The sequence below is a fragment of the Naegleria fowleri genome, assembly GCF_008403515.1.
Source record: "Naegleria fowleri strain ATCC 30894 chromosome Unknown tig22, whole genome shotgun sequence".
Lineage (NCBI taxonomy): Eukaryota > Heterolobosea > Eutetramitea > Acrasida > Naegleriidae > Naegleria > Naegleria fowleri.
The window spans coordinates 450,678-462,143 of NW_025407954.1; the positions used below are offsets into that span (position 1 = coordinate 450,678).

The following is an 11,466-nucleotide window of genomic DNA, read 5'->3' on the forward strand; positions in this document are numbered from 1 at the left end:
ACAACTTGTATCATCAGTTTTGAGTAATAATTAAAGTATTTCTCTTGTGTATGATTTAAAACACAACCTAAAGTGACTGGCCGAAGGAACCAATTCCGACTTGAAACTTTAAAAAATGCTCGACCTTCATCATCAGGGATTTCCCCAACAAAATCAACCAAACGCAAATGCCGAAGCGGAATTGATGCAATACATTGTAGATTTACTCAATCATGGAACGAGAGAGAACGCTCTGATTGAATTATCAAAACGGAGAGATTCGTTTCCTCATCTAGCTCCCGTGTTGTGGTTTTCAACAGGTGTTATGTCTGTTTTGCTTCAGGAAATTGTTTCGGTTTATGATCTTTTAGATCCACCAACCCTCACTTCTTCTGCTTCAAACAGAGTTTGTAACGCACTTGCTTTACTACAATGTGTAGCTTCCCATCCGGAAACACGTCCCTATTTTCTAAATGGTATGCATTATCTGTTCTTTTCATGTGATCTAACGTTTCTATTCTTGATTCTCTCTCCGATTATTATTTAAATTTATTACTTGTTTATTCTTGATGTATCGTTTTTAGCCCACATCCCATTGTTCATGTATCCCTTCCTAAACACTGTCTCCAAAAGCAAGTCTTTTGAATATTTAAGATTAACATCTCTAGGTGTGATTGGAGCACTGGTAAAATCTGATGAAGATGATGTAATTAATTTCTTACTTCCAACTGAAATTATTCCTCTTTGTCTTCGTATTATGGAAAGTGGGACTGAGCTTTCTCAAACAGTCGCTACATTTATTATCCAAAAGATTCTGCATTTTGAAAAAGGTTTAAATTACATATGTGCCATTCCTGAGCGTTTTTATGCTGTTTGTACAGTTTTTGGAAACATGGTGAATGATAGTCCATCTTTTAGACTTTTGAAACATATTATTAGATGTTACTACAGGCTGTCAGATCATACCAACGCTAGAGAAGCATTGACACAATGTCTACCAAAGAGTCTAAGAGACAAAACATTCCAACAGTTCTACGACAATGATGTTGTCTTGAAAAACACAATACTTGGAATTTTACAAAGAATTGGTGACATGGAAGGATATCAGAGAATACTAAATTGATGTAATTATAAAAGCCACGTGGCTCATTTTTAAAAAATTCTTTCATCATCAGTATCGTCATCATCATGGTCGTCATTTCTGTGAGTGTAATTTCAAAGGTCGGCAAGCCTCTTGTTGCGAGACAATATCGTGATATATCCAGAGTTAGATTGGAGGGCTTGCTGAGTGCCTTCCCAAAATTGATGGACCCCAAGTCTCAACATACCTTTGTAGAAACTGATTCAGTACGATATGTCTATCAATCATTGGATCAATTATTTCTTGTTTTGATCACTACAAAAACGAGTAATATTGTAGAGGATTTGGAAACATTACAATTATTTTCGAGAATTGTACGTTATTATTGCGATTGTTTGTACTCATCCGAAATGTATTTTTCGAATAACAATTTTTACTATCATCACCAATCTATCCACAAACTATTTACTACCAACAACACGATGATCCGAATTTATTCTACCTGTTAATTACCGTTCCCTATATAAAAAAGATTAAAGATATTTGCTTTAGCAACCAAAGGAACTCAGGAGCAGGACTTAATGAAGATATAATTCTTTCCAATGCCTTTGACTTAATGTTTGCTTTTGATGAAATTGTTTCACTCGGCTATAGAGAATCTGTAACATTGCATCAAGTCAAAGATATTCTGAAAATGGAATCACAAGAAGAAAATCTTCAAGAGGCAATCAAACAACGACAAATTGAAAATGCTCGCTCACAAGCAAATTTAAAGGCCACAGAAATCGCATCTAGACTGGCATTGGATGGAGGAAAATATACTTCCGGAATTTCAAGTGGTGACTCGAGAGGAATGAACCAAAGACAAGGAGACAATGTATACGTACCACCATCTTCATCAAATCAAGGAAAGTATGCAGGTATTGGCTCTAACTCTTCTCGTGTCGATTCACCAAGTGTTGTAACAGCTTCACCTGTTACCAGCTCTTTTTCATCTGCCAATGGATCGGAAAATAAGAATCTTAAACAACAAGCCAAGCCAAGCAATCTTAAGCAAATGATTTTGAATAGACCAAACAAAAAGGCACCATCTTCGCTTTTGAATGATCTTGTATCTACGGGAGACATTAGCGCTCAACCTTCTGAGACAACAGCTCCAGTTAAAAACGAAATTGTTGAAACACAAAAGAAAGTTAAGGTTGAGGACATTCATGTGGAGATAAAGGAAACACTTCAAGTTGAGACAAACAGAGAAGGAGGATTGAATAGCTTGGATGTCAAGGGAGAAATGTATTTAACAATTGCAGAAAGTGCATCAGGATTTATCAAAGTTCGGCTAGAAAATGATTTGAAAGATGGATTCGTTTCAACATCACATCCAAATATTGATAAGAAAATGTTTACAGATGAGCACTGCTTAGCACTTAAAAGAAAAGACAAAGCATTTCCACCAAATAATCCACTCAAGATTTTGACCTGGCGTTCAAAGGGTAATTTCGACGAGTCAATTCTACCATTTACTGTAAATTGTTGGCCAAATCCATCTGGAAATGAAACTTCTGTGAGCATTGAATATACTCTTCAGGATACCAACGTTGAGCTGTCGAACGTTGCAATCTCTGTACCTATTCCAACCACAAATGTGACAGTTGAGAGCGCCGAATCTGGAACTTATAGAATTGATCAAAAGCATAATAAGTTTATTTGGTCTTTTGATTTGATTGATTCATCATGTCCAACGGGAAGCATTGAATTTACTGTTAACGAACGTGCTGAAGAGTCTAAATTTTTCCCTGTTGACATTTCTTTCACTTCTGCTGATAATATTTCTGGAGTTGCGATTAAGGATGTATTGTCTGTGAATGATGATTCTCCACAACGATTTTCTGTGGACAGAAATTTGACTGTTGCTGAATATAAAATTGTTTAAAGACAATTAATAAAAGTCATCCTCAAACAAGACTCGATTCTTCAGATAAATTAGATTTTAATTAAGAATAAATAACGTGTTGTATTAGTTGTAAACTTCCAATTCTTCGTCGCTCAACGAGAGAGAATACTCGTTTTGTGACTTCTTATTCGAATTCTCGCGTTGTGTTGCTTCTGGTTGATCATCCTCAATTTCATCCAAGAACAAGTTGTCTTCATCTTCAGATGCCACCACAGTTCGTTTTCCATAAGTTGCGAGGTACTAAACGATAATATTGAATGAATTAATCAGCATCATCCAAATATGAAACTAAGAATTAAAACCTACCTCTTTTCTATGCTTTCCAAGGAACCAAAAAACCATGGCCAACAGCAGAATAACTGTGACCAAAGACAGAGCTCCAAAGGTGATCATGATAGGATAGAGTTTGGCTTGCGGAACTGGGCTGTCAGAAATTTCGCACATTGGTCCCGTGTATGTGTGTTCACACTCACACACATTGTAATCTGAGCAATAACCATGTCCAGAGCAAACACCAGAAAAGTTGCTGCTGACTCCAAAACATGTGGTAAGAAGACACTTATCGCCGCTATATTCGTGTCTACATTTACATGTGTTTTCTGAAACACACTCTCCTCTTCCTGAGCATACAGATGAATCATTGTATGGAACTCCAAAACATTTACGGACTAAAAAAGGATTAATATATGATATTGAGATAATAACATTTGGCATGAAATTGTGAATCGTGTTTCGTTCGTGCGCTCTCATACTTACTAATGAAAAATTCACAATTTGGACCCTCATATTGGCGTTTACATTTTTCACACTCAGATCCATCAAAGTTTCCAAAGCAAGAGCAAGCATCATTAGCGACACATTTTCCCTTTCCATTGCAGACAGTTGGATCCGTAAAGTTCTTTCCATGACACGTAATAGGAGGTTTCAACGTAAATCTGATAATTTTTGGGTTGACTTGATTTGCTGTTGCCAATAAAGTAAATTCAATATTTGCCTTGCTCAACGGAATCATAAAAAAGGTCCATCCTCCCTTATCAGAAGTACCGTCATCCTCAACAAGTGGGTATTCTTCGTCTTTAAAAAATCTGATGACACTGTTGAGTTTGGTCATTTTATGACGGCATGTAAGAATTAAATTTTCATTGTTCAAGGTAAGGAAATCCAAGTCGTCACATTGTGAAGTGAGTTTAACTTCTGTTACTTTTACGTCATTGTCGACCAATTTCACATTGAAAACTCTCGATTCTGCATCAACAGCGTAAAAACCATTTTCAACAGCGAAAAAGTCAGTGACTTGAGTTAACTGTTCCATTGTTCTTACTGTGCCATCCTTCTTAATAACATGCAGTTTTCCTCCACGCGAACCGACAATATAGACATCGTTTTGGAATGAGTGGAACTGTATGTTTGGAATACTATCTATAATAATCTTATACTTTTTGTTGCTCCTGTTATAAGCAATAATTTGATTTTTGTAATGAAACAGCACACATTCGGACCAACTGAATGGCATACTCTCGTCTGTCTCTGCCAACTTACCAACCTCATTTAGTGTAATGGTAGTTGGAGGGTCAATCGAGAGCTGGAAAAAAGCATTATTGGTGCCATTGTTGACAATTACCGTCAATTCATTCTGAGATGATAATGATGGAGAGAGAGCGTCACCACCATTTGGCACTGTTAGTGGAAAGTAAACCATTTCAATGGTCTGACTTGTAGGTGGTGGTGCTATCGATTGTGTTGCTGTTGCTGCATAAACAAGCAAAGTATTATTGCTCTTGAGAAAATTAACATAGTATCCGTTCACTTGTTGTCTCGAATAACTCAACAAACTATACTGCGAAGGAGATGTTGTTTTTGAGGAGATATCTACGGTGAACAATAAACCTTCTTTGGCAGAAAAAAACAATTTGTTTCCACTTGAATACATCATTTCGATCTTTTCTAATTCGGCGCCATCACCTGCATAGACTTGAATCTTGCCATCAGCGTCCAATGAATGAATTTGTTTTTTTCCAGATCCCGTACTTGCTTGATTTTCGGTTTGATGAGCACGGAAGAATAATTTTCCATCAACAACAAAATTTGGCTCAAAGTCATTCGAGTCCAACATATTTTCATTCCACTCAACTGAAAAGCCACTCATCTCCTCTGTTTTAATGCTATAGAATAAATCTTTTGTTTGTGGAGTCAATCCGTACGAAAACGTTATTAATACGGTCAGTAACATGAGTGTAAATAAACATGATGAAAAAATCAAACTATTGGTCCTCATCCGATCAGCAGCCACTTTCTTTGAACCGATAAGTGCCACGTAATAGGCTCGTATCATTTTTTTGTAAACTTTTTTGAAGTTATTATATTTGGTCCAAACCAACTCTCTCTAATTTTGACATTTCAAGCTTCGAGATCAAGATGATCGACCACTTGGATTTTCAGAAGGATACAATTTTCTCATTGTACACGATCGTTTCTTGTTTTAATCTCTGATCACCGTTGAATGGGTGGATCCAATTTAGCCGCAAAAAATTCAAAACAAAATGACTGTCACCGAAATTCACTCCGCACAACAATTCAGTCAAACAGTATTACAAGAATCAAAATTGGTGGTTGTCGATTATTTTGCAACGTGTATGTTTCGAATGAATCAAGATGGCAACGGAGAATATTTGATGATGAATTTCAAAATATCGATCATCAATACTATTTTGTGAAAATTAATTATTGAATTTTATTGATTTTTGATATTTTGATGATGAATTGATTGCTGATTCCATAGGGTGCCCTCCTTGTAAAGCAAGCAAGCCATTCTTTCACAAATTATCAAATTCTGATGCATATCGAAATGATGTGGTGTTTTGTTCAGTCGATGTCGATGAATTGAATGAAGTTGCTGCACAACAAGGAATTACAGCCATGCCAACCTTTAAGGTGTATCAAGATGGGAAGGTGATTTCAACAATTGTTGGTGCAGATTTATATCAAGTGGAGAGTCTATTGATGAGTAAATTAGGAAAGAGTTCAAGAGTGTTGACGGATGAAGATCATAAGCAAATGAGAGGATCTCCACTGAAGAATGTGATTATGCTTCTTGTATTGTTTGGAATTTTGTGGTTGGGAGTAAGATGGGTCTTTGGTTTGTTTAAATAGATGGAGGTAAATATTCAAGCTACAGAGTTTTCTATTTGGATGGTAATCTTATTGGCGAAATTGTAAAATTGTTTGAATTCTTTTTCACCAAGAGGCTTTACACAAAGCGGGCAGTTCTTGTCAAGACTACAGAAAACATCAAATAAATCCAAAGATACACTTTCCCAAAGCATGGTCTCAAAGTTGTAAGCAAAAAGAGGTTCTGAGATGACAGAATAGATAAAGTCCAAATCTTTTGGACTCATCTGAGAATAAATTGTTAAGATTTGTGGTTTCTTATCATCCAATGTTGGTACAGAGGTGTCAAGAAATGGCTCAGTAATGTCTTCCCAAAGATTAACTTTCCGTTCAATGATTGGAATTCCACGCAGTTTCAAATATTCCACAAATTTTGAATCAACCTTATTCCTTAAAAATATTATTTCGTCATGGTTGGTTCTAATTTCAGATAAGGTGTCACCGTCATCGTTTTCCATAACTATTATTTGTTTCATCTGATCAAATAATAAAAGGGGATTAGACCTCACGCTGCTTGGCCAAAATGGATACTGTTCAAATAAAATTCCATCGTTAGTGAGTGTTGCAGAAATTTCAAAATATGAATTGTTTGGCTTTAAATTGTTCAAATCCGTGCTCCTAACACCGATATTAGAAAAGCTTTCATTCCGAGCATGAAGAGAAGAGTGAAGTGATCTATAATGGATCGAATGATAATTATTTAACCTCAAGCATTTTCTGAGAATATTAGATTGAAAAGCTTGGAACAATTTCCTATGCCATGTTGCTCTGTGAGGGCGAATCCAGTTGAATTTCATTATTTTTTATTTAAATTTATTTTCGATTGAAAAACATGAAAAATTGGTGCAACGATTGAAATGGATTTTATTGTGTTTGTGATGAAAGAAAAATATATTTATTATTTTCAGTATTGGTTTCATGAAATATTGTGGACCACGATTGATTATTGTATATATTGTTTGAATTTTCTTACTCAGAGTCTCTCCGATAAGGCTCAACAAGATATTACCCAATGGTGGATTCCGAACAAATTCGAGACGAGTTTTATTCTCATTGAATTGATATTGATTGTTGTATTAATTGTTTTAATTACTGGAGCTTGGAGATATTACCAAAGTTATATTCAGCAAGTACTGGAAGGTGATGTTGCCATGAATAATTGATGAGGAGGCCAAAGGCTAACTTCGTTGCGGAGAGTTGGGTGATGATCGATGCCATAACCAAGTAGGGCTTGGATTCAAATGGAAGGTTCAAGGTTTTGCTTGCAGATCTGTACTTTCAGTCACACCAAAAGACGATTGAAACACAGACTCTCTAAAAAATGTTTCAATTTCTGATCGATCCAGTGTTGCACATCTTTTACAGGATCATGGATACGTTTCAACCACAAAGCAAGTACTGCGTGTTAGAATATTCAAAATCCTATGTTTATGAGCCACCTGTTTTTAAAGAATTGCAGGATCTATTTCGGAAATCATTCGGAGATGATGCAACAAGCAAAGAATCACCTGTTGAAACACTGCATTCCTACAGCATTGAATTTAAAAATTTCTACATGAATTGTTATGAGTTGAGCAATAATTACTTTACCAATGAAGAAATTTACAAATACTACATCAAAGGAAAATCAGGATTAATTTTCACGATAGAATTCTCTAAAAACATTTCAATAGAAATTGAGGAATTGAAAAATAGACTTGATTTGATTTTCTCCCTCACACACAAACAACCACAGGTTCCAATATTATTTATTATTTACGGACAAGATTTGTGCAATAATAGTGACGTGCAGCCAGTAATCAAATTACTGAATGAATTTATACAACGAGAAAGCTATGAAGAATATTCATGCATGGTTGAAACAGATCAATTCAAAGATGGAACTCTCTATGAAGGATTAGAATGGCTTATGAGTATTTCTAATCAGAAATGATGATCCAAACTCAACAAGACCCTTACATAACGCTCTCCCAAGAAGAGTTGTCTTCCTTGTAGCTTCCTGGTCCTCACTTGTCATCATCCAAAATAAAATGCCAAACCATGACAGCAGCAGCACCGACGATAATCTTACGACAACAACAACAACAGCTGGATCCAGCTCTTCCGTTGTCGGAGGCAGGACCTCAACTTCTAACGACAAACCATCACCACAACCGATTGATAGGAAGAAGGAAAAAACACTTCTCGGAAAAGTGTTCACACAACAACAATCAAAATCATCATCCACAACTTCACAACCCTATCACTCGTCCATAATGAAAAATTTGGATTCTTTACAATCATTTCGGAAATCGACAGGATCATCGTCTAGTGCTGTCATGACCATTAATGTGGGAGGTGTTTTATATACCACTTTCAAAGATACCTTGTCTAGAAAAATCAATGGAAAGGACCATCTATTGTCAGTCATGTTTTCCAATGAAGATCATTTTGAATTTTCACGTGATGATCAGGGTCATATTTTCATTGATAGAAATGGCAAATTATTTTCTTATATTTTAGATTATTTACGATGTGGAGGAGATGTCAGACAATTTGCCTTACCACTTCATAATGCATGTTTAATGGAACAATTAGAAATTGAATTTGAATTTTTTAATTTGTATGATTTGTGTCTCTTACTCAAAGGTAGAAGAAAAACATTTAAAATTGAAAAGAAAAAGTATACCAAAATCAAAACTAAGAGTGGAAGTGAATTAATTTCAGCAGATACGTCTGCTCAATCCAACTCCACGGCAGTCAAATCACTTGAAATTATTTCTAACACAAATCAACAAGAAATTGGTGTCACCATCGGAAATGAAGATGAAGACACCAATGATGACACTTCCAGTATCTTACTGGAGGAAAATGACGAATCGGACGATGAATTATTATTATTCGAAAGGAAGTTAGAGGATGATTTATTTGTGGTCGATCACGATTCAGATTCTAGTCAAGATGATTTTGATGAAGATGTTATATTTATTGAACCACCAACTCCAGATGCTGTTTTAACACCTTCATCAGAACCAGCGACCATCGCCGACGATGAGGATTCTGTCTCCACTTTCGATGCAGCCATCAAGAGTGTGAATGATGAAACGAATTTAGTGATACGACATCAATCACAACAGGCAACATCACCTTCCTTGCACAATCACATTTCACAACAACATCATGAGAAACACAAATTGAATCTTCTCTCCAAAAAACAAAAGTCTTCTCTTTTCTCTTCTTTCCATAATATCAAGCACAAAATTTGTAATGAAAAAGGAGAACCAGTCATTGGCTATTCAGAAGATGCTAGTATTTGTTATATTTATCCTAATCTCTCGAGATATTACTATCCAATTATTTGTAAGCAACCCATTCAGCTCAGAGGTGTGGATCGAAGGTTATCCAAATGTTACAATTACTATGAAATAACTATTAATAGTGACTTTGAAGAAAAGATTGATTATGTGAATTATAATATTCCTGGAATAGTCGTAGCAGTGATGAGTAACAAAAATATCAAGGTATTGAAACAGCATCACAAAAAAGATTTACCAATTGATTTAAAGAAGGAAACAGTGGTAAGTGGAATGATGATAATTTCTTTACTTTTTTATTCATCAATATTTCTCCATCTCACCTATTTGACACTTATTGTAAACTATACCATAGACAAGTTTTAATTTGAAAAATGGAAGCTATTACAGTAATGAAGAAGGAAAGCATGTAATTGGTACGTGTTTTAACTTGTTGCAATTAATTAATTTTTATATCTTATTTTTAATGGAATTCCATTTCATGACACATATGATCCTGTGGATGACAAACCAATGCTTTCTTTTACAACAACAACACACAAAAGCCATTCGAAGATTTTTATGTGGAGATCGAGTGGGTGTTCACTTTGACGCATGGTCCAGAGTCATTACATTATTTTACAATGGAGCCATTCTCTTTACGACTCAGTGCCATCTTGATCAAATCACATCCTCCACGAGATTATATTTTGTGGTTCTTGTTAAATCCATGTATGGAGTTGTTCCTTCATATATTACATTATTTAGCAATGCTCAACATCCTTTCAAGTATTTGAATGAGAATTCGAGTGATGAAAATAAGAAACTTCAAACATCTCTCAAACTCATTTCCAAACGATTAGGTGAAGTTCTCACATTGAATAATGACAACGAAGGACAAGGTCATACTGTATTAGCTTCTCATCATGGAAAGTCATCCAATAAGAGATGAGAAAGATCATCATTTCTCACCTTATTGTACATGGATCCTCAATGTGCCATCCGTGCAGAAGAAGCAAAGGTATTCCTCCTTTCTATGTCGACCTAAGAAGAAGCAAAGGCATGCCTCCTGGTGGGTTCTTTAAAAGTCATTCCCACCCAAAGGGATCGATCACTCAAAAAATGTCTCAACAACAAGATTACAAAGTCGAACTCTCCTTCTCCTGCCATTGTGGATTCATGAAATGCAAAACCAAGCAAAAATCTTTGAAACCAGTCTCTTCGGACTCTCCTTTGGAATTAACTGTCCTTGATTGTAATTGTTCAATGTGTAGAAGAAAAGGATTTCTTCATCATATTGTGAGCGAGAAAAACTTTCAATCTCCGAATGAACTTTCACAACTCCATTCTTATTCATTTCAGACACATGTGGCCAAACACTACTTTTGTCCTGTGTGTGGAATTTGTACCTTCTACAAACCACGATCAAATCCCGATGGATGGTCTGTGAATTTTAGATGTATTGATGATGAGAGTGCAAAACTGGTGAAACATGTCGTTGAATTATTTGATGGTCAAAATTGGGAAGAGAATGGACAAAAAATCAAACACTTGTCAGAGTAAACAATACGCGAGTTGTCTTTTCCCTCTAGAATCAATCGAGTAAATAGCAAACAACAATGAGTAATGATGGGTTGTCTTTTAAAATTAATCTCAACGAACTTGATATTCACTGATGATAAGTTATAAACGGAAACAAATTTCTTGCATGGAGACCACTGAAATAATTTCTTGCATGTAGATCAAACAGAAAAGCAAGAATTGATGAAACTATACTATAGCTCAAGAGTAAAACGTTGCATCTTTTCTTTTTTGAGAATGGAGTATTGCGGTTAAAATCCTACACGATGGTCAAAATAGGTGAAAAAGAAGCAGATAAATACCAATAATGGAAGATTAACGTTGGTGAATGGGAGTGGAGCGATCGAGTGAATATTTCCAGAGAGTAAGAAACCTTCCTTAGATGGCAAACGTTATCTTTACCTAAAACATACTTTTCCTTTTTTTTCTTATGG

The 11,466-nt window shown here is 35.6% G+C and overlaps 8 protein-coding genes across 8 annotated transcripts; 6 read left to right on the top strand and 2 right to left on the bottom strand.

Moving 5' to 3' along the window:
- Nucleotides 1-115: 115 nt before the first annotated feature.
- Nucleotides 116-1,102, top strand: FDP41_001095 (uncharacterized protein; the record flags this gene model as incomplete). Its single annotated transcript, XM_044701303.1, has 2 exons — nucleotides 116-455; nucleotides 564-1,102. 2 exons carry the CDS (start codon nucleotides 116-118, stop codon nucleotides 1,100-1,102), a joined length of 879 nt encoding a protein of 292 aa, XP_044564655.1.
- A 65-nt stretch (nucleotides 1,103-1,167) lies between these two features.
- FDP41_001096 (uncharacterized protein) lies at nucleotides 1,168-2,990 on the top strand (the record flags this gene model as incomplete). Its single annotated transcript, XM_044701315.1, has 2 exons — nucleotides 1,168-1,434; nucleotides 1,593-2,990. 2 exons carry the CDS (start codon nucleotides 1,168-1,170, stop codon nucleotides 2,988-2,990), a joined length of 1,665 nt encoding a protein of 554 aa, XP_044564656.1.
- Nucleotides 2,991-3,074: 84 nt separating this feature from the next.
- On the bottom strand, nucleotides 3,075-5,343 carry FDP41_001097 (uncharacterized protein; the record flags this gene model as incomplete). The annotated part of the gene is made up of 3 exons (XM_044701326.1): nucleotides 3,075-3,251; nucleotides 3,318-3,679; nucleotides 3,768-5,343. The coding sequence occupies 3 exons, from the start codon at nucleotides 5,341-5,343 to the stop codon at nucleotides 3,075-3,077; spliced, it is 2,115 nt and encodes a 704-aa protein (XP_044564657.1).
- A 208-nt stretch (nucleotides 5,344-5,551) lies between these two features.
- Nucleotides 5,552-6,161, top strand: FDP41_001098 (uncharacterized protein; the record flags this gene model as incomplete). The annotated part of the gene is made up of 2 exons (XM_044701337.1): nucleotides 5,552-5,642; nucleotides 5,791-6,161. The coding sequence occupies 2 exons, from the start codon at nucleotides 5,552-5,554 to the stop codon at nucleotides 6,159-6,161; spliced, it is 462 nt and encodes a 153-aa protein (XP_044564658.1).
- A 14-nt stretch (nucleotides 6,162-6,175) lies between these two features.
- FDP41_001099 (uncharacterized protein) lies at nucleotides 6,176-6,976 on the bottom strand (the record flags this gene model as incomplete). Its single annotated transcript, XM_044701348.1, has 1 exon — nucleotides 6,176-6,976. The coding sequence occupies one exon, from the start codon at nucleotides 6,974-6,976 to the stop codon at nucleotides 6,176-6,178; it is 801 nt and encodes a 266-aa protein (XP_044564659.1).
- Nucleotides 6,977-7,500: 524 nt separating this feature from the next.
- Nucleotides 7,501-8,112, top strand: FDP41_001100 (uncharacterized protein; the record flags this gene model as incomplete). Its single annotated transcript, XM_044701361.1, has 1 exon — nucleotides 7,501-8,112. The coding sequence occupies one exon, from the start codon at nucleotides 7,501-7,503 to the stop codon at nucleotides 8,110-8,112; it is 612 nt and encodes a 203-aa protein (XP_044564660.1).
- A 97-nt stretch (nucleotides 8,113-8,209) lies between these two features.
- FDP41_001101 (uncharacterized protein) lies at nucleotides 8,210-10,403 on the top strand (the record flags this gene model as incomplete). Its single annotated transcript, XM_044701372.1, has 3 exons — nucleotides 8,210-9,736; nucleotides 9,828-9,888; nucleotides 10,018-10,403. 3 exons carry the CDS (start codon nucleotides 8,210-8,212, stop codon nucleotides 10,401-10,403), a joined length of 1,974 nt encoding a protein of 657 aa, XP_044564661.1.
- Nucleotides 10,404-10,573: 170 nt separating this feature from the next.
- On the top strand, nucleotides 10,574-11,014 carry FDP41_001102 (uncharacterized protein; the record flags this gene model as incomplete). Its single annotated transcript, XM_044701383.1, has 1 exon — nucleotides 10,574-11,014. The coding sequence occupies one exon, from the start codon at nucleotides 10,574-10,576 to the stop codon at nucleotides 11,012-11,014; it is 441 nt and encodes a 146-aa protein (XP_044564662.1).
- Between the last annotated feature and the right edge of the window lie 452 nt (nucleotides 11,015-11,466).